The 23073-nt window shown below is 39.9% G+C and overlaps 1 protein-coding gene across 3 annotated transcripts in view; it reads right to left on the reverse strand.

Annotated features, from left to right (window-relative positions):
• Positions 1–110: 110 nt before the first annotated feature.
• Positions 111–23073, reverse strand: part of kcnn1a (potassium intermediate/small conductance calcium-activated channel, subfamily N, member 1a) — a 64451-nt gene continuing 41488 nt past the window's right edge. For 2 of the 3 annotated variants that reach the window (XM_005920663.3, XM_042219969.1), the window contains exons 5-10: positions 12237–12378; positions 11786–11896; positions 10128–10255; positions 9482–9490; positions 7257–7326; positions 111–4800 (exon numbers count right to left, since the gene is read on the reverse strand). In XM_005920663.3, coding sequence (XP_005920725.1) covers positions 4495–4800; positions 7257–7326; positions 9482–9490; positions 10128–10255; positions 11786–11896; positions 12237–12378 — 766 coding nt within the window. In that variant the 3' untranslated portion in view covers positions 111–4494. The remainder of the gene's footprint in view (positions 4801–7256; positions 7327–9481; positions 9491–10127; positions 10256–11785; positions 11897–12236; positions 12379–23073) is intronic. The other variant, XM_005920664.3, reaches the window with a different exon arrangement.

Raw genomic sequence — 23073 nt, forward strand, 5'->3', positions numbered from 1 at the left:
GAAAGTTTCAGATTGGAGTACGCAAATGAAACGGGAAGTAAAGCATTAGGAAGATTATTCAAAACGGAATTTTCAAATCCCAGCGGAAGAAAAAGAAAGAATAACGGTCATAGATGAAGATAGTCTTTAATGTTGACCTTGGTGTCTCTCCTTGTTAGGACAAAGGTTCACCTGCAAAATGAAGGAACAATGAACAGTATACAGAGAACATGTTAAACCCATTTGCCATCCATTAAAAGTTGATTTATTCCAGTGCTACTACGTACATTATGCATCATGTGGCAGTGTACACAGAACAATGATTTGGTTACATTTTTTCAGTTTTTTGGGGAGTGGGGGGTTCACTCTGTACTCAGCAGAAGTGTGTTCTGATGCCTGCTCTATGACGAAAGCCTACTTATAATAAAAGTCCGGGATGTGTTAATCATTTTGTCTTATCTACCATTATCAGAGCAACATCATGAATGTCCCTCACTTCACTATGAAATACTGTGTATGTGTTTCATCTTCTAGAACAGGATCAGTTCAGTAAATATTAGAATGGTGTTTAGGCTGGTCTTTGTGATGGGATACAAAGAAAACCAATTACAACAGAGTAAGGAACAGCAGATCCTGGATTAAATTTCCTATCTGCAAATGTAAAACAATAAAAGGTCTTTTGGGGGTTTCTTTTGTAACTGCCAGAATTTCAATCCCCTCATGTAATTTCTAGGCATTTTTTTTTCTACATACCTATGACATGCTGGCAGCCACCTACCTTTACCTTTTCAGCTTTGTCCTGTTTAAATGGTGACATCTACAATGAGGTCATATTAACAGGACACCCAATCTTGCTGTTCATAACCTTCCTGTCAGTGAATGAGCAAAGTCTTTTCTTTTTTTCGTGCCACCCGATGAAGTCCTTAACACCAGCATTGTTATGTCTCTCTGGGGAAGAGACTCCAGCATCTGTGATCCTTTCTGTTGTAACTACACACCAAGTACAAAATGGGACATGACCTGGGTTTCCATTGCTTCTTCCTCCCTTGCAGTTTTTTTTTGTTTGGGGTTTTCTTTTTTTTTGGAACCACTTCAATGTCTTTTCTGCAGGCCATCTGTCAAGCCTACTTTTGCATGAGGGACTGATATTCTTAATAATGACAGATGAAAAACGTGAGGGCGTACCAGATGTAATGATAAGGTGGAAACCTTAGATAGAAACAGGCAGGTAAGGCTGTAATCAAGCAGATAGGCTTAGCCATCCTGACTAATTGGATGATACTGATTGAAACAGAGACTGCAAAAGCATGATAGATCTCTTTATAGGCTACTATTAGGGAGAAGTGTAGCACTCTGAGATAGGAAAGGCTAAAGGTGGGGGCAGTAAAGAGTCATGCTTCATCAACTCAAGTTGAAAGGGAAAAAGCTAATATTCATGCTCGATTAAGTTGCACTTGTAGCAAACTGAATACATTCTTAAAAGAAGTGCTCTCTGGTCAATCCAGAGCCTGTGAGATAGCGAACCTGTTTGTTCTCTCACAGGGTTGGACCTAGACTCAGTTAAGCCTAAAGCAGCTTGGAAATAATTAAGACCATGGAAATTATAATGATCCTACAACTGTCCATTTGCTTAAGGGACCACAAATATGAGATTTAGCACTAGCGTTCTTTTGGGACTCAATCTACTGTTTAAATCATCCTAGCCTGCTAACCTGATGACCTCCTGTTCTGTTCTAATGTGCTCTGGGAAAATCCTAAATATTTGTCTTCAAATTAAACTTTGCAAGTCATCACAGCACTAGAATATGCCAGTGGATGCTTTCATAGATGTTTCCCCCTCACTTCTTATCCATCACTGTACCACTCAGATAACCAAAGGCCTCAAAGAACAGTTCAATGTTATACTTTACTACTGAGAGCTGTCCACTTAGGCTACAGGTCTGTACAGTAAATATAAAGCTAGTATTAGAAACCAGTTAGCTTATGCTCCTGATGAGTCAATTGAAGCCACAGACTGAAAGTGACAAAACTCAGAAGCTCTGACAGACATGCCCAATTTTACAGTAGAAGGAAAATCTTTACAATGGATTTGGTACCTATAGCCAATTTCCCAGTTTATAACAACTGTTCGGAATCATTTTGACTTAATTAGACTTTATTTGTAATAAAGCTTGAACTATAATTAAGGGTCTATCTGAGTATTTTGTCTTGTTCTTGTCATACTAAAAGATATTTTAAGAAACTGGCTGTTCAGTTTCTTTGATAAGTACATTTTAAGTCTGTTTTTCACTAGTCAAAGTTTGTGTTGTGCTCAATATCACAGAGAACTCCTGATGCATCTTTTTCTAAACTTTCCCAGTCAGTGCTAGCATTACAAACCATGAGTCACTGCAGCTCTCTGAGAAAAAAAAAACCCTCACAAAAAAGCCCCCAGTGCATCCAGTATAATCTACATAATGGAGATAGTGACACAATATGCTAGCGATAGCTTAAGAGGAGCTAGAGCTAGCTTATATCTCGGGTTGTTTTGATTCTGGCTGGACTCAGGAATGTAAGTAGTTAATGTGAATTTGTGTTTATTATTTAAATTCCTCCGCATGTATATGACAACATACTCAAAAATTAATCTTGCAGTCTCCCACCAGTTAAGCCAATCTAAAGCTAATTTTATATTTAAAGTACAGACATGAGGGGCAGTGATAACATACTAGACTACAAGACAGCATATAAGTTTAATCGTTTTTTCTTTTTTTTTTTAACTGTAAAACTATGGTTTATTTACTTTGAGATCAGTTCACTGTTTTGTAACCCGAAAAGTTTCTTCAGCATTTTTTGTATTTTTGAGGATTTTTTCTGGAAATACTGATTTTTTTTTTAAATCTCTCTTCATATTTTAAACAGGATCAACTTGCTGCAATTCTCTAGGTTCTGCAACTCTAAAAAAACACAGGTATCCTCGCAAAATAAAAAATTGGGGGAAAACAAAATTTAAAAATATAATACAAAAGAAAAGCAACCAACAAACCAAAGGTAATCTAATGAAACCAAGCGTATAAATAACCAGAGCCATCTGGGTGTGATCCATAACTACTTCTGGACAGAACCATGCAAAAGAGCTGGGTTAGTTACTCAGTTTGACCAGTGATGTGTTTGTGCCTGTATCCCAGCAGACCTCAAGCCATGCAATTTTCTGAAGACCACAGGAAGTTCTAATTAGTGGTAGTGAGAAAGGTAGACTACTACATATTTCATATTTGTTGTGTATGAGTGTGCAGCATTGAGCTTAAAGTGAACTTGTTCTCTGAAACACACAAATATGCTCTCAATCTGTCTCGCCACGGGTTTCTCGCTGTACTTCTCCATTTGTCGCTGTGTTAGAAATAGAAAAACAGGTTTTCAAAACATTTAGAGTTGCGGTGTAATGGAGGCAATGTTATGCATGTTAGACATTTTCTTTAAAGTTTTGGAGAGGAATGTATCTGAAAAAGGAATGCAATGTTGTATTTAGACTGTTAACATCGTAAAAAAGCTCTGAAATTAGTAATTAAATAACCCTCTACTATTTATACATTCAGGCACTGAAAAATCACATGTCAATATGTAACTAAAAAAGATAGTCGCTCTCATTTTTTTCCTTGGTAAGAACAAGGAAGCTGATACCTTGAAGTTGGCAATAGTGATCATTTTTCCTACCCAGTAGTAATGCCATATGCATCCCCATTGCTATTTATTTGTGTAACAGTTTCTCCTCCCCTTTAAGTGCATTTTCAATCACTGACCTGAAGTCAGAGCTTTTGTAGCCTCTCCTAAAGCTTTCACCCTAAACTATGGGAAAGAATCCATGACACTAGTCATTTGAAAGGGAAGTCCAATGGTTTGTCTTGTTCTCCTCACCGGACAAACAGGTAGACGGACAGATGGGTGGACAGATGTCCTCCATGGCCTCAGAGGGCCAGCAGGTGAGCCAAGGCCCTCAGCTCCACAGACCAACTTCCCCCCTTGTTGTTAAGGACTCTCCGGTGTGATAGCCAGCTCTCACCTCAGCAACCCTGAACTCAGTCTTTTTCTTTTTTTTTTTAACTATACAAGGGCTTTTACAAAAAAAGCTAACTTGGACAGCCATACAATGGCTAAAACATAAACCATATCTCTACTTTATCTCAGTTTGTAATTTTTTTTCTATTTTTCTTTTTTGGATGCATTTGTTTTTTCTTGATTTAAGTCTTTGCTTGCTTTTCTTTGTTCTTTTCGAGTAGCTCTAATCAGGCCTGTGCTGAGAGGCTCAGTCACAGAGAAACTGGTTTTCTGGATTTTTTTTTTCCATTAGGTGGAGAGGAAGGAATGAGTGGGAGGGAAAGGACAAGGATCAGGTCACGGACCAAGATGTGGGTTCATTATTAGTCCAGACATGGACTTGCCAGCAGATATGAGACAGAATTGGATGGGACAGAATGAGGCGACACGTTGGTTTGGGAAAGGTAGGGCTCAAAGGTGATTACAGAAGATTTGTCAAGGTTATCCGCTATCAGAGGAGGTGTGTGGTGCTGTGGAGGGAGAGCGCCGCCTACGGGCGGTGGAAGTCCAGGATCGCTCGGAGCGTTCGGAACGCTCAGAGGCTAGCGAAGCGGGTCGAAAGCGGTGAACAAAGCCGTCCAGGAAGTCCTGCTGCTGCTGGGTTATGGCTTGCGAGATGAGGCAGGGCAGTGCCTGCAGGCTGCCCGTCACTGAGTCCAGCTTGTCCTCCAATGTGCCGATGCGCTTATCCAGCTCCTCACTGCGTTCCTGCAGCTCCGACACCAGGTCATACATCACATTCTGGGTCTAATGAAGGAGAGAAAGTAAATGTGTTTTGGGACAAGAAGGAACAGGAGGACAGAGACAGGAGGGACAAGGGAGGAAGAGGCAAGATAGAAACATTAAGAAGCTGTTTCACAACTTGTTGCAACAACTAAAATTAGGAGATGATATACAGTAGGACACATATAGTGATTAAGGAAAAAAAAACCTTAATGTAACAGTAATAATAAATTCCATGAGTAGACAACTACAGTAAATATATTACAGCAGAGGAGGAAATAATTTAAAGGAAGCAGTAGGAAGGGGAGCTGTAAAGTTTCAGCAAGTCAGCATAGATTTTATCTTCCCATAGATTTTACAACCAACTTCTCCAATCCATTTATAGCTCCTGAAGGTCTTTAATCCTTTATGTGTTTGCTTGACACAACTCATTTATATAATGAAAAGCATCTCTAGTATTTAGGTACTTATTGCTTAACAGTTCATGCAGTTCTGGCCAGCTCAGCATGTGGCATCTGCAAGTAATTATTGCATCTCAACTAAGCAGTTTTCGATATTGCAAAATTAATCACACATTATATACAACATATTGCATTCTTCAACATCACAGAGCATTTTATAAGATTTGCAATTTAACAGTCATCTGCAGAGATTACAAAATACTCATGTAGGGTCTCCAGGCATGTGTGCCCCTCAGAAATCAAATCTAAAATCCAGATGTGAAAGGTTTATATCTCTATGGGGTTTGAAAATAAAGCTGAGCCACTGTAGGGTGTATGCAGATTGATCTGACCATTGAGCACAGTAAGGCGCAAGTAAACACACATTAAAGCGATTGGCCTTGGAACCTTTTAAAATACACACTGGAGTGCAAATGCCATCCACATCAAATGAAGTCAATGCAGCCATGCACCTCCCTTTGAACCCCCTCTCAGCTCTGGTGCCTCAGCTGACATCTGTACAGCCAGACAGAAGCTACTGAAGCATTTCTGTATTCAGCCTCTTATGGACAGATGCTGTTTACAGTGTGTCATCAGGTTCAGGTTCTTCAAACTGAGTAGTCTCGCATTAGGGTTCATTCTCCAAAGAGTTAGCTTGGCCAAGATCACTTTTTAAGGCAGTGCAGGTGCCGTTTGATTTGATGTGATGCGTAGATGTAGAATTTAAAATGGTATGATAATGTCAAACATGAAATTTGAAAAGGAGTTAACAATGGAGACATAATAAATAAAAGAAATAAATATCAATTATATTATTTATTGTGTACAATCACTTTACCACTTTAATGATTTCTATAGGAGCTTAATTTGCCAAAAAACAGAGAAAATAGTCCATGAAATAAAGTTAGAATTGATTCTGACTGATTGTATTTTCATCTTCTCCCGCAAACTATAGATAACATAACAGTAAAAGTTTTAAAAGTTATATTTAAGAATGAAACTGATGACCTGTACTGAATGACGTAATGTTTGACATTTGTATTAGCCCTCAAAAACTATTAAGTATTAGATTAAAAAGAGCACTCCTCTCAAATGTTGAAGCCTGAACAACTAAAGCAATCTTAACCTTCTAACACTTCAAGAGCTGCACATATTGTCTACCTGGGATGTTGCATCTTGGGCCAAGCATTTTAACCAGTTGCCTAAAACCCTGCTTTTCAACCACATAATCACATCAGTAATTTCTATCCACCATTTGCTCTTCCTTTCATATGCAGTAGAATTAGCAAGTAGTCCAGCAATGTTTGCTCAAGTTATTTGTTTACATTTGGGTCTCATATAAAAAGTTGCTATTATCTCCTCCTCTGAAGCCTGGTTGTACTCAATGTGTTTTTGCCTGAAGTAATATAAAAAGTTAGTTGTTTCCACCTTTAGTCTGAAAGGTTTTCTTGCATATTTTGCAAAGTAGTGAGCTTTGCTGCTAGTTGTTGAAGTAGCTTCCTTTTTGTTACCAAATCATCATCAGAGGATGATACACGCTCTTGCTCTCAGACATGCCAGGCTTGTCTCGTTATTCTGTGTGCTGGGGAATGTAAACACAGGCCTTGGATATAGTAATAATGATATGGTACTTTTTTATTATGTATTTGCGGATGATATGATATGGCACAACCCTATTTTCCTAGGGTTTTTTTGCTGACTATTCAAAAAAAAAAAAAAGAATGTGCAACTTGATGCAGTCCCAGGATTGGCTCACCTATTAGCTTTATGCGGTAAGCTAAAGACGCTACAATTTTTAAGTGCACGGGGAGAACACTGAAAATATCCTAGGACAAAACCTTGGGGTTCCCTGTAGTTTATGTCCTTGGAAAGAGCCTGCTTAGGCCCTTCTTGAGAAGAATATCTCCATATAATAGAAGAATATACATTCAGTCAGTTTAAATAAAGACAGAATAGCAACAGCAAGTTAAAATCATCACAGCACAAATTATATCAAAACCTTCAAATGATTAAGTTAGATTTTTAACTTGGAAAACTTACCTTTGCCAGGTCCACCAAGGTGTTAGCCTGATCATTGAGTTTCCTTTGCTCCATCTTAACACTGCGCAGTCTGAGTGGGCGCACAAGGAGGTGTGAACATGAAAAACAGGGAAGGAGAATGTGGACAAAAGGAAAGAGATGACAGGAAGGAAGAGAGGAGAGCAGAGTGAAGAAGGGGAAGGAGGGTAGTTTGAAGGAGTAGAGCACAGAGAGACAGGTTTTTGAGGGGCAGAGAGGGCCAATAGAAAAGAAAGGAGGAGGAGGAGGAACAACAAATGTTTTATCAGGACACTTCTTTCACTGATGACATTGAAAAGAAAGTAAGACATGCATTGTAAATATTTTCTTTATGTATTTATATTTATACACATATATGGAAGTGTATGCATATAAATATATATTAAAGGCATTCCTGGTCTTGGTCAATACAATACCAACCAAAACATGCAAAATTACAGAAGCATACTACACTCATTTTGGAAAAAAAAAATAGACTGTTTGTCATGTTTAAGCTAGCTCTTTTTTGTTATAACAAGATCTTTTTTTCACAACGTTACAGTCCTTTAAGCAGCAGGTGGCAGCAAGTATTTTTGTTGTACTGAGAAATGATGCTAATAGTGAGAGATGATCTTGTTACAAGCCAAAAAAAGAATCAGTTTTTGAAAAAGTGGGAAAAGGAGCTCAATACGTGAAAGAAACGTATTATTAGGAGTTAAAAATGCCCCTGTGAGCAAGAATGCAATATGCTTCCATACAAGAAAATCCCAAAACCTGTTTGAAATCAAAACATTCCCATCTCTTTCCAAAACTAAGACATTGAAAAAAGGAAAAAGATGGCATGCCCTTTGTCAGTGCTACACACAGCTCAGTGGTAGGACTTCAGATATACACACTGGTCATTCAGTAAGCGTGCAGTGACTATGACTGACTTTGTGCACAATGAAACGAGTTGGGTGTTTTCAGTGCTGGATATTGTGAGAGTGTGTGTGTGTGTGTGTGTGTGAGAGAGAGAGAGAGAGCGTGCATATGTGCATGAGCTGATGTGTGTATGTGTGGATGCCACAGATAAAGGATGAAACTTGCCAGAAATAAACTGCCTAATGACACTGCTGAACATACGGCAACATCGACATTTCAAACATTTTAAATGAAATGCTGCACGATGATACATTGGACATGTTTTGTGATGCCTTCAACAAAGCGCCTCCTTATCTCTAATCAAATACATTATGGCTCTGTAAGAACTGTTAACGCTGATGTGCATAATATGCCATTGTTAGCAGTGGCATCACACAGCCATCATCTGAATGTGCGAGGGGAAGAATTTCCCTGTTCGGCAAATTATGAGACAGGATGACATTCAAGGGCATTTATTCATGTGCAAATCAGTATATCAGAGCAGAGTGAGACTGCTCGCTTACGGCTCTATCTCTGTGGGAAACTGCTCCAGCTCGTATGTGTCTGTTTGCCCGGCTTTGTCATCCCTTATGGCTGTCGAAGAATTGGGACTATTTGAGGTAAAAGCTCTACTTATTAGCGTAACACATTTTGAGTACAATTTTGTTCTACAAAACCCCAATGTACATGTTGCGTTGTGCCTTTTGTGTCATCCTATTGATGTCATGTACAAGGCCTTGTTGTTTGATCTCATATTAGAAAGGGAAAAAACAGCATAAATCAAGACTAAATCAACAGCAAGCATTTGATCCACATTAGAACTACAGGATAGAACACTGTGCTTATTTATGTCATCACAAAACCTTCAGGAGTGTAGGATGAGTTCTGTTGATGCAGGTTAATATAGCCCCAGAGCAGCTATATTAATCATGGGCAACAATATACACTACATCATCAATGATTATGAACTGCTGGCCAAGCCAACAAAGCTCCAAGCTCATTCTGCGCAAGATGCTTTTTCTTTCACACGTTCTCTCCAGACAGCCCTCCACTATCGACAATGTGGATGCTTTTCGTTCATTCAAGTCAGGGGGGAAATGGGAGGGAGAGGGAAGTAAATGGAACACTGAAGTAAAGAAAAAAAAACACACACAACCGAAAACAGCAATTCAGCATCCATCCTTTTTTTCTTCTTTGTCTTTTTTTTTAGCAACAAGTAAACTTTTTTTTTTTTTTTACATGCATGTCGAACGCAGACATGGAGAGAGGAGGAGCAGGGGGATATTGAAGAAACAGTAGGAAGAGGATACATAGAAGACTCAACTTACTTCTGAGCTCTGCGGTGATAGAGCAAAACAAAGACAGAACACAGTACAGATTTTTAACCCCACAACATTCACGAAACGAGCGAAAACCATTACACTTCTCACTGTAAGCACAGGGTAAAAAGAGGGTCGCGGGGAGCAAGGGAGGGGAACAGGAAGGACCATTACACTAGATTGCAGAGTGTTTGTGTGTATGTGTGTGTGTGTGTGTGTGTGCGTGAGTGTACGTGTGTGCGCGCGCACGCTCTGTATGTGTCCATCTGTGAGAGCTTACATATGTGTATGACAATCAAAGGAAATGGTCTTCAAGGAGAGGACATTGTGGGAAAACAGCATTGTTGATACTATCAGATATACACAACTATGTGGTATTATAGCTGATAACGCTGCCTAACAACAAATAACATTAAGGAATGAACCCAAAGGGACTATTTTCTTTTACAGCTAATCAGTAAGAATTACATTATCTCAGATTAACAGTTCAAATGATAATACAGCCTAAATATGTTAACCACAAGTAGCATTAAAGATTGAGCATCATTAGTTCTGGTTTTAGGCCATGCTGAAAGTCTCCTTGGTAGTTTGTGGTGAACGTCTCTGTCATATTTAGATTAGATTATGCAAAACACATAAGGTGCAGTGAACTTACTGGTGAATGGCTTGGAGAAACTTGCGCTGGTGTTTCCGCACCTTGGCGTGATCTATCTTCTTGACCAATTTTGTGTGTTTGTAAATGAGCCATGTTTCCCTGAGTACATTGGCAGCTGTGTTCTTTACCTATGAAACAAGGGCGAGAAACTTATATAACATAGAGTAGTTTGAACTGCTCTGACAGATTACAGACTGAAGCACCCATCTGTGTGTATTATTATGATATAACAATAATTTCAAAAAGTGGTTACACACAGAAAAATAAAACAATAAAAAAGGTTAAGTTAGAATTACATGTGCCAAAGTTTTTTTTCAAAGAAAAAAACTCATTGTATTTGACTCCATACACACACTCACCAGCCATTTCATTAGTTGCACCTAGCTAATACTGGTTTTGGATTTGTGAGAGCCAATTCCTCATGACATCACACAGTTACTGCAGATTTATCAGCTGCACATCCATGACATAAATCTCCCATTCAACCACATCACAAAGTTGCCCTGTTGGACTGAAACTTCTTGTCATTTCAAGAAACGATCTGAGCTTTGCGACATGGGGCTTTATCCTGTTGGAAGCTGCCATTGGAAGCTGGGTACACTGTGGTCATTAAGGGTTGGACAGGTGGTGTTTAAAGGGTGTTCAGCTGGTACTAAGTGCGTTTAAGCACCTATAGTTCATTTACTCTGGTCCAAATCAGTTTATGAATTTGTAAGCTTGTAGCTTTCCCCGTGGTTTGGTTTGTTTACACAGAGTAAAGTCCAAGAGAACCAAAATGCATCACTGCAAACTACGTGAGAGCGTTCAGTCTGCTTGAATGGATCCGTGCATTCATGTTGTTTATGCCATATTCTGACCCTACCATCTGAATGTTGCAGCAGAAACTGAGACTCATCAGACCAGGCAATGTTTTTCCAATCTTCTGTTGTCAAGTTTTGGTTAGTCCATTGTCGCACCCGGCCGGATTCTCTGCTGCTATAGCCCATCCGCTTCAAGGTATGACATATTGTGCATTCAGAGGAGCTCTTCTGCATACATTTCAGTTCAATTTTATTTATATACAGCCAATTCCCGACAAAAATTGCCTCAAAGTTTCTTATAATGTAAGGGAAAGACCTTAAAATATTAGAAAGTTATCCCAAACAACCCCCTGTCAACAGTTGGAAGGAAAAACTCCCTTTTAACAGGAAAAAACCTCTGACAGAATCAGGCTCAGGGAGTGGCAGCCATCTGCCACAACTTGTGGGGGGTGAGGGGAAAGAGAAAAGAGCAGAAAGAGGACGAAGGGAGAGAGAGTCAGGGTTTAATAGTTACAAACGATTAAAACCAATAGTCGGCAGAAAACACACATAGGTTTCTTCAGCATGTTGTTTTGCCCATGTCTGCATATTTAAATGCACTGATTTCCTGTCATGTGACTGGCTGGTTAGACGTTTGCATTAACAAGCAGTTGAAGAGGTGTACCCAATAAAGTGGCTGGTAAGTGTATTGTTTATTCTACAATCCCAGTCAAATTAACAGACTGGAAGAAGCAAATTGTCACACATTTTTTGAGCTGAGAATGCTCGAAAGAGTTATAAACCAAAACATTCTCATCACTGTTACAAACACAAAATGCATATTATAAGAGTTTACTATTACAGTTTACTGTGACTCACTCGTTTGCAGAGTTGTGTGTCCATCATGAAGTTGTGGACATGCTTCTCAGCCTTGGTTAGCTCCAGCTTCCTGGCTACCACTGCAACTACCAACGCAGTGCAACCAGCTCCCTGTTGCACAAAAACAGCAACTGTTCTTTCTTATATGGACACTACGTTGTGTTTGGCTGGTGTTACATAGCTCTCCATATATACATAGTACATTTCAGGTTCTTTCAAATAAATGACCAGTGTGTGAGCTCTACAGAAGAAGAATTAAATACATGTTCTGGTAGGTTAAAAACAAACAAACAGAGGAAGCGAGAAACAAATATATGTTGAGGAATCAAGTTGAAATCTGACGTTCAGGTTGCATGATAATACTTTGAGCTTGAGGTTTCGTTCTATCTGATCATAGTTGTCTTGTGTGTTCTGTTATACATTTATGTAACTGAAGACATGATGAACCTACCATGATCCCTGTAAGCAGACACACGCCTTTCCCACAGTAGGTGTGTGGTACCATGTCTCCGTAGCCAATGGAGAGGAAGGTAATCGAGATGAGCCACATGGCTCCCAGGAAGTTACTGGTCACTTCCTGTTTGTCATGATACCTAAGGCAATGGAGATATGCAGAAGTCAGGAAAGCTGGAACTCAGTTTCGTGAATGTGAGCATGCTGAAGAATGACATGGTGCTGTGTGAACCAAACGGGTTGTGAGCGGAGGTGGTGGAGGTGGTGAGGATCGAGGAGTAGGAAGAAATCATGTTGGAAGGTGAGACACCTGTTTTATAAAGCCAGTTCTAAAAAAAAATGCAGCAGATTTTAGTGAGAAACAACAAAGAAAAGGTCTACTCAGTACATGTGCAAAAAACAGTAGAATTCCTTTCTGTTTTCCTTCATCTTTAAGACAGTTTTTAATGCAGAGCCATATTTTTAATGGGAAGGACGCTCAGAATAATGCGAAGGCAGGGGGAAAAAATCACTTTCTAATTGAAATAACTGATTTGAAACTGAAACCATGATGTTCACCATCTGTCAGTTTGAAAATGAGGTACTTGATGAGATGAATGATGGGAAATTTAAAAAGAAAAAAAGAGTCTGAGGCCAAATGACATCATCTTGATTTAAAATGGAAAGAAATTATACTAAGTATAGTAAGCAAGTTTTAAATGACAAAGAGAGAGGCCATGTTGCTCAGCGTGACTGGATATAGTGCCATGGCTTTAAGTTATTTTCAGTATTGCACCAGAAGGTACATCAGTGCATCCAAAAATGCATACGCTTCTTCTTTAAATCAAACTAATAGTCGGATTATTGGTCAACGTTTAATAAAAATCTTCCTTCCTTCTCAGAGTTGCCCCGACAGAAGTTTTGGTAATGCAAATCATCAGTTCAAACTGACAGCCATGCTTGAAAATGTCGGACCAAAAGGCCCATAGTGCATACGTAAAGACACTTGTGTAACAAAAAACACAACGCACACAAAGCTGGATTGAGGATGACATTGCCATACCTTCCACAGCAAAGCAAAAGTCAATCACGGAGGCAAATCTGCCTCATTCACCCACCCTCATTCAACTCGCCTGATTATTCCCAATGGGCTGTCTAGGAGGAGATCAGATAAGATTTAATTTTGAAGTCAAAATCAAATATTCATTAAGCACTTTCAGACAACATCACGCTAACATCCTTATGACAAGGCAATCTAGACTCTGAGTCTAATTTCTTGGGATTTGGTTAAGGATTTTGTAAAGGGAGTTCTAACTGGGCCAATCATGAATTTCCGATGAGTTTGAAATATCCAGCAGCGTCCAAGCCTATGAACTCAGAATGACCAGCACAATCATCTCTAATTAGCGCACAAGTACATATCAGAACAGCTGGGGTTCAGTCTATGAAGTTTTTCTCTACACCAGGAGGGAAAAAAAAGATTCACAGTTTCATAGAAAAACCGTTTCCTCTTTCTCCTCCAAGACAGTTCATTGTTACCAAACACCATAAATGAACTAATCATGCCTTCCACATTTCTTAAAACTCCCACTCTCAAGTTTTTCTATTCATGCTCAAAGTCCGGGGGGAAAATAGCTGAGCGTTTTTGTCCCACAGAATGTCAAAAAAGTGTGTGGTCTATGGGATTCAAGCTTTTTCAATAACATGCAGAGAAGCAGTCTGTACAATACCATGCAGGAATAAAAAACATGTCTGCATCTGCATGCTTCAAAGCCAGTATATTGAGAGCAGGGGAGCAACAGAAAAACCTAGGGTCCATTTAGAGATTAACACCACCTATGACAAATCCTGCAGTATTACCATGTGAAAGGGGACCATTACGTCTTCTTGGTACTGTTCATTTGTAAACAGTGGGGTGAGGACTGGTTGAGTAACAAAGGAAGAAGCTCATTGAATTTGACACCCCTGTCTCTTTTACCTGCATCCCAACACTTCACCAGCTGCCCTTTGATAACTGCCATGGGGATAAACTTGATCAGCTGGCTAAATATTGTAATTGCAAGTGACTACAATGTTAGTGACTAGTATGTTAATTTCATTCATTTTGTCATCAAGGCATGCAGAGAGTGAGTCACGTCTCCAAGGCAGGCAGGAATGTGCTGCACCTTTCAGCACAGTGAACAGTTTATTGCAGTACAATATGGTCGCCTCTGTTGTAAATATGACCTATAAATATGCTTGGCAACAATGCAAAGAGGCATTGTTGCTTTCTCTTTTATCGCCTGTTTTTCTGTTGGTGGACATTTCATTGCACATATTTCAGCTCTCTGAAAAAGAGCAGAAGACAGCAGTACTGGAGCAGAGACAGAGGCTGAAATGGGAGCAAATCAATAGCGTTTTAAGGCTCTCAATATACTGTGTCAAGTTTTGGAATAGCATGGAGAAGAGCTGGCACCACTTTCAACTTATTCCAGGACAGGACATATATAATGTCCAGAGCAGATAGTTGTAATCCCCCCTGGTTAAATTCTCCCTGACAGACACTAACAGCAAATGCATTATTCTTGGATCAATTACCCAAACGTTTTACAGATTACATTATTTATCCAGCATCAAATGCAACAACACCGTCATTTACATCCAAAAGAGCACCGAGGCCTTCGTTCTGCGAGACAGTGTGATGACCACAACACAAGACCGATAAGGCAACGTCTCAAGTCGCAGTGTTTTAACTAAGCTGACCAGCAACGAGATAAACAATTGCTTGTGAATGACTATATCGGCCTGTTCAAATCACCATTGGTGTAGTCTAATCAGCCTTTTCCCTCCCAACATGGCTATGCTCTCTGTTTATGTGCACGAATGGAATCACTTCATTTTTCAGCTGCTGTTGTCTGTAGATGTTTGACAGAGGCTGACAACACAGCCTCTCTATAAATAAAGTAGCAAGAATGGATCACATGTGAATGAGGCGCACTTAACCTTGCCAACATGCACACACACACATACACTCAGGTTTTCCTTTCGAACTGGATTCCTTCACATACGCGAAATATTTTAACAGATGTTTCCTTCAGAACAAGGGCGCTTTTTAAGGTATCACACACATAAAAGTTACTACTGTGTTTCGTGCGCCTAAAATGCACAAATGAATTAAAAAACACTTGCAAAACCCGATAGTACAACAATATTTAGATTTCAAACATGCTAGAGGAAGAACATCAACCTTGCCTCTGTTTCTTGCCTTCTTTAGTCAGCCGGCACAGCGAAGCAAAGAGCCAAGCACTTTGTTCACACTGAAAAGCTCGTGCTTTACATTCTGAAGTCATCACCTTCATATAGTAACAGCACATCACCACTTTTGTCCAGATGTTCAATCGAGGCAAAATAAATGAAAAAAAAAAAGTCAGAATGCCAAAAAATTAATCTGAACACTGCTGTGATGACTTTTAAACAAATACATCGGGATGCTCCGCGGGGGGAGGGGTTTTAGTTGCAATAAACATGAGCAGATTAAACTCAAAGTAATGACAGCTTCTTTGAAAAACTGCAAACCTAGCAGTGTTTTTACAGCACAGCAATACACAAAAGTAAGCAAGCAAAGCAGCACAGCAAACTAAAAAACATCTGTACATTTGCTAATTGCTGAAATTGAAAGGGGACATATTGTATTTTTACATGCTTTATCATATTTATAGTGTTAGAAAAATGGATCACATTACAAATTTAACATGGCTGAATTTTTTTTTAAATTGCCATGTACGAGACAAAAGCTCAGGCTTTTGAATCGTTGGGATTTCTTGTACCTTTAGGCTCAGTTTACCAAGAGCTCTTCTGCTCTTAGTTCTTTATGAACTAAAAGTACAAGTCAGAGAGAGAGAAAGGAGGTGTATGGTCATCTCAGTTGAGCAGCTCTGGCTGTGAGCACAGTATTCCCACCCACTTGGTGTTCAAACACTCAACCAGAAGGGAGGATGGCCTTTGGATAATGTTCTTCTGAAGGAGAGGAGCTAAAACTGCTTCTTTCAGACAGAGGGCTGAACCGAGTCCCAGTGTAAGCTATATATGGATTATTTTGAACTGATTTATGCAAAGCTACTCAAGCAGAGTCCAAGAATTAAAATATGGAGTTGGGTATGATAATAGGGGAATAATAAGTCCACTTTAAATATGGTGTGAGTTTTCACAGTTCAAAGCAATACAGTACTGAGTTTTTAAAATCCCAGATTCTTCCTGTGGCACCAACGTGAGATTGATTTGTGATTTTTGAAACTTTACAAGACCAGATTTTCAGTTTTCTCTAATGGCACGATTAGGTAAAATTTAGTTGTGGATTAAATGTGTGAAAGAATTAATTATGGTTAATTAACAAATGTTAGCATGCTATCAATCTAATGTGATGAACATGGAACACGTTTTAGTTAAAAATATGTAAAACTTAAAAATTCTGAAGGTTTTATTATTATGCAGTTTAGACTCAACCCACTGTAAAGTTTATGCCCTAAATTAACTGTATTGGTAATTACCAAAATTGTTTTTATGTTTCAGTAATGGTTAATCCACCAGTATGCACAAGCTCTTTAACTGAAATATGTTAATGTTGGTGTTATTGTTGTTAACCTAGATTTTCAAATGTACTGGTTAAAAAAATAAAAATAAAAAATAGTTGTTAAGGTGCCAAATTACAGTGATCTACTTGGATTCCTGAACAGAAATTTTTATTTGATTTGATTAATTCCTTCTTAAAGAATTTCAGTGTAACAGCTCAAATTTAAAGAAATATTAATTTGTTAAAGTTTGTTATTTGCCTAATGAATAATAATATTTTTCAATGTGAAACAATTTTTTGAAAGTTTCTAAATCTTTATTTGTGTTTTCTTGTTTTTATGGCCTGTGCTCATATACACACATTATATACATCTCCCTCTCACAACCTGGTGGGTGATGTTTGCGGTCCTCAAGCTTGGGTCCTCAGGTCTGGGAGTTTGAGGGTCCTATGCAGAATCTTAGCTGTTACTAGGTCGGTACTCTTCTGAACAGAGACATCTGGTGTGCTTGGAATCTGTGTCCATATGTGGGGCATCCAGGTGGTTCTCAGGTTGCTCTGCCTGGTCTTGGAGTCCTGGTGATGCTTTGACCCATTGGTGTTATTTCCAAAGCTACTATGAAGTGTGCTCATGTATTGACTATACATTTTGCCTGCTGCGGTATCTGAGAGGAGCTTCCATGTTGTGGAGAGGCAGGTGATTACCTGGACGGCAACAGTGTTGTACCCTTGTAGGGCTCCTTCATGCATATCACCTCTTACATTGGGGTGGCTGTGTACATGTATTTTATAATATCTATGTTTAGACAGCTTAGGAACAAAATAGATTTCCAAGTTCTCTAACTGCTTTCTGTGTAATGTGTACAATGAAGAAAGCTTTTATATGAAAGTATATGTCATGCAATTCAAACATGAAATGAAATTATGCAGACAAATCTGCAGCAATCTTCACCTCTTGGCTTTGTGCCCAAATCCAACTCTGTCAAATGAATTCTTAAACACACTTGAGCAGTCAAGGGGCTCAATGTCACAGTGACCTGTCATCAGGAAATCAAACACAGAGGAGTGGCGGTCTCACAAGATCTGATGTAATTGTGCTTCGGTCAATTAGCACGAAATATAAACCACATGGAGGTTCGCCATGTTGCAGAAACTGGATATTAGCTTTAAATTAAGTACCTGTTAGATTTCCTCTATATATATATTGCAGGGAAGAAAATGAATTTTAAAGTGCCAGTGCAAAAATGCACACACTTTAAAGAAGAATTAACCTAAATCTACTGCACTACTGTCAACCAACTAAAATGTTTTATTTTTAACTGAAAGCTCTTTGGATTTGCTGACTCAAGGTTTTATCCCCCCCTCAACGAGGCTTTCTCTGGGCTTCTGCTTCCAGAAATGCTCAGAGTGTGTTAGCACATCTGCATTTTTTAATTTATTTTTACAGGGTCAGTGAGAAAACTTTCAAACAGTATGCTGTAACTGCAGAGATTTTCTGCAAGTCACTCAATTATGAATAATGAAGTAAATAATGTCAGCTGGCCTAAGCCCTTTACAGTGTTGTGTGTGCGCCCTTGCAAACTTTAGTAATTAACCTGAGAACTACAGTCAGTCTTTCCTTTCATGAAGTCAGGTCTCTCTGTGCTATGCTGGGACTGTCCTCCCTAATCTACAGACAAGAAACTCCATTCGTGACACCCTTAATCTTAATGTTTCAGAGCTGGAGTGTGTGCTTACATCAAAGGTTATCAGATCGACAGTAATCCATCACAGATGTTTCACTGAATTACGATAGAGACACCTCTAGAAAAGCTCCTCAGTAAGCTTCCAAGCCCAGTAACACACTTTACATTCTCAACTCCAACAATAGTTGTTTTGCTCAAGCTAAGAAGCACTTCAAAACAGTTTCCATGTAAATGTTAAATTATTTTTCCAAGAAGTAACTCGTTCATCCTCTGATGCACACTCTGGGTATTAAACCATCATGGGACACGCAGAAACACCGAAACACTACCACTCCACCTCCACTGCCAACTCAGTACATCTAAACATTTTCTTTCATGTTTCAAATCTTCTCAGTACACTCAGCCTTCCACAATGTGTGGTTTACTTCTGCACACAACACAGAGACTGTCTTTAACATTATACTTTTAACTCTTTTAGGTGCACACAAAAAAACAGACCTACCAAATGATTGTGAAGTTTTCAAGTTTTCAAATCCTAATCATCAGGTCATTATTTTATTTTTGTCCCTTTTTTTGCAGCTGTAAAGAAACCTTTCAGTTTTGCTTATTAAACTACTTGTTTTCACACACGTGAGAACCACAGAGCAGAAGCCTCAGCAGTGAGTCTGTTCTTCCAGTGAGGCATTAATAGGAGGAGTCAGTGGAGCTGACGTTCCCCCAAATCAGACTTTTCCCTTTCTAAGAGTAGACTGAAACAAGTAGGAGGATCTCCTAGACAGGATAACAACTCCATGTGTAAACTGGTAGAAGCAAATCCACCGCTGCTTTGTCTTTCGGAAAATCATTTCTGAATGCATATGATCGCATCAAGACTGCAGAGAGAGACAGTAACTGATGTGGCTGATGAAAAACAGAGAACTAACTTAATTTTATGTTACTGCATGTCAGTCTTTTACCTGTCCCAGTGCTTATCACATATTATGCAAATTTACCTTGTGGGCTTACATGCGCTGATAGGCTACAATCAATACTAGGCCTGCAGAGCGAGCACGCTGTCACATCAAGTGAAACAATGAAGAATCTAACTGTCCCTGGTGAATATAGTAGCCACGTCGAATCAAAGAGGCTCCCTTACATTGCCCACATTGCAGCATCAGACTATAAATGTAAACCTACTGTAAGAAACTCAAAGGAACGGCAACATTTCGGTTTTGTATAAGTTTGGTTGAGCTCACAGCCTGGAAACTGTAAAGTTACAAAGCCTGCTTGAATATTTCATGTAAACATGTGGTTGGTGTGAGAAAGTTCAAGTTGCTCTGGTATGCATTTCTCCAGTTAAACATTCGGACAACCTGTCTTGGCTGGCGCTGTTTGTATCTTGAGCCTGATAATCTGGTGCTGTGCTCTAAGGGAAAGTCAGCTAAACTTTCTTGCCTTTTACGTAGCCTACAGGCCCTGAATGGAGTATGCGAGGTGAGAAATAGCAGCCTCGCATTGCCCCGAAATAGAGCGTTTTGTTTCAGATAACAAAGTTAGAACAGGAGTGGAAGAGAATTAGATAACAGCTAAAGAGAAAAAGGAGTGAGAAACCAGGGAGACAGGCAAGGCATGCATGCAAGTGTGTAACTGAGTTCGGGCTGGATTAGGCCTGCTTGTTATGGATAAGGAAAGGCAAAGGGACAAGGAATCAGTAGTGGGGAGAGATGAGGAGAAACTGCAAAGCATGCCACGTTAGATGGGTACAGTAGGAGATCTGCAAAGGATCAGTCAGCAGTAAGAGAGAGAGGGAGGGAGGTGTCTTTGGTAGTGAGGGAGAAGCCAAAAGAGCTTAGTTAAGGAGCTTAGTTGAGGTAGGTTAGCTCTGAGGATGGGCTGTAACAAGAAAGATGGGAAAGGGGGCCAGTGTTAAATCCATCTACTGTAACATTAGCATTTCTCCCATCTCCACCCTCTCTCAGTCCCTCTGGTTGTGTGTCTTTCATTCCCCCCATCTAGGCATTTTCCAGGTAGACTCCGTGTTCGTCCAATCTCACACCGTACTGCCCTTTGATTTACTTCGCAGCGTGGTCAATGTGACAGTGTTACGGCGCATTTAACAGATACAAGTCACATACAGCACTTTGGGAAACAAGCGCCTCTTCTTTTTTTCAACTTTGGTTTCACTTGAAATGATGGGATTGATAAGTAAACATGAAAACTCGCATGCTGTTTCAATGTTTACTAAAAGAAAGGAGGAAGGGGAATGACATTCGGCTCACGTGGGCAAACAAAAACTAGAGACGCCGCATTCGGCAGAGACCAAACTCTTGTTTTTAAAAGATGTCTCCGTTAACACATGTAGCAATGGAAAGCAATGCTCTCATTTACCCTCTAACTGCGTTATGCCACTCACGTATCTCTCACTCAGAATCTTGCTGTGCTAAAAGTAACACGCAGCCCAGACAAAAGTGCCCTCAGCTAAATACACGAAATGACTTGACATTCGTTCTCTTCTTGCACACTCGGGCCTTATTTTGATAACAGAGGACAAAGTGTCTTCATCTCTGCAGAACAATCTTTTGGGTAGAAGCAACAAAAGTCTGTGGAAAACTATAACACTGTTCAATTAGTTTTGTGAGGGGAGACACATAATGAGATGGTAATGTGTGAACACAAAGAACAGAAAGGCCTTTGGTCCTCGAAAATCTTTGGAGTTGCTGCTAAAAAGACATCTTTTTGCAGTATGGATCTATAACAATTGCATAAGGAGAGAGAGAGAGAAAAAATGAGATAAGACAAATTGCCCTCTGGCAGACTGGTGAAGGTGACTTGAAGGAGTTGCTCCATTTTTATACAAACTTCCTCCTCCAGCTCCTACCGGCCTAATGCACAACAGTTAGCAAAGAGACGCTTGCTTCAAAGTGCTGCTCACACTGTAGGTCTCTGCTGTCCTCCTACAGCCACTAAAATCTCTTAGGAATTGTGCCACTTTCATGCCAACTAGAGGGCCCTTCCTAATTCTCCGTTTGACCTACTGGGTTTGGAAAGGATCATCGGTCAATTTTGTTTCAGAGGAGCTGCCCCTTCTCCCCGCTACCACCACCCCACTCCCCACCACCCTCCAACCCCACTCAGGGCAGCAGTGGCGCCAGCTCGGTGAAAAAAATGATAAGTTGGGTTTTCCACGGCTAGAGAACGAGGACTCACATGGTATCCCTATGGAGCAGCATAGTGGGGAAATAGAAAGTACAACAAAACATTATACAAACACACGCACACGCATGCACACGCACACACAACCTTCATGTGCATGCTAAAGTGCACCCATCCATAGTAACAGACGTAGACATACAGACACAAATCTACCCATCTGGACACATTATTCTGAGGCTAAATGATTAATAGCATGCCCTGCTCATGTGTTTGTGCATTTTTAAACCAAACCACACTCTAGAGATTCTGTGCCTCTCAACTCCTTATTCATTTAAGTTCAGAAATCCAAACTAAACCCATGTAGTTTTTTTTTTTTCCTCTACCAGCATTTGACTTGAATGAAATGACTCCTTCCTTTTATGAGGTGCTAAAGACTGAATGATGGCAAAAATGTGACATACAGTAGAGCCAATTACAATAGAGAGACTTTGTGCAACTTAACTTTATGGAGACGTCATCATGTGCAAATTTAATGTTGTGTTTTTTCAACCAATGCATGAAGCGCTTTCAGTGCTCAGGTAGAGTAGAAAAGCGCTATGTAGGAACCAGTCTATTTATCATTGGGTTGAGGTTATCTCATGCCTGTGACACCTCACTGGCCTCCCTCTGTGCTCCAGAGGAGCTGGTGTGAAAGTTTTTGAGTTTTAAATCCACCAGCCATGAAGATCCCAAGGTAAGGGCGTGTAAAGGGGGGTGGTTAGTGACAGGTTAACATGTGGGTAGTTAGGGGGCAGGGGTACAGGAGGGGGAGGGGAGGTACTTAATAAAAGCAGGCAAGATGAGCTGCAGCAATAAAAGAAAGACCTTCCTCTGACGGGATGTTTAGCTTTTGTGGTGTAGCACGTGTAGACTAAAATATTGGGTTTGACAAGAACTGCTGCTATAGATTTTCCCACTCTCCAGCCATGCAACTCGAGTCCCCCTTCCACACCATCTATGCAAAAATGAATTTAAAAACATCAAAGCTGGCATTAATGTCTCATTTCCCTATGCAAATGCACAAACGAGAAAGAAAAAGAGAGCCTCTCATTTCTCCCTGCCTCTTTCATTTTCAGCGAGAATCATTGGTGCCCCCTTGAGACGAAGCCCGTTGCGCAGTTTTGGTGAGAAAAACGGGTTAGGGGATCCTGGGGGCTGCTCTGCATTATCAAAACAAACCATTCAGCAAACAAACAATTAAACACTCATGAATTATGGACAAGCCATCTAAAATAGCAATAAAAACAAGGAGTGGGAAGTCGTGGAGCAAGTGCTGAGCTAATGAAACGTGTGCAAGGGTGTTTTTAAATAGCCGGGCAGTGGTGTAGTATGTGGGCGTATTAGCGTATGCCTTCCTGCACACGTGTACGGCATCGATATGTAACCTATTCTGATGATTCCACATATTTCCGGGAAAGGACAGAAAGCACGGAAAAGCTTGGGAACAAAAGCGA

This window comes from Haplochromis burtoni, unplaced genomic scaffold (assembly GCF_018398535.1).
Source record: "Haplochromis burtoni strain Fernald_Lab_line unplaced genomic scaffold, NCSU_Asbu1 Contig_41, whole genome shotgun sequence".
Taxonomy (NCBI): domain Eukaryota; kingdom Metazoa; phylum Chordata; class Actinopteri; order Cichliformes; family Cichlidae; genus Haplochromis; species Haplochromis burtoni.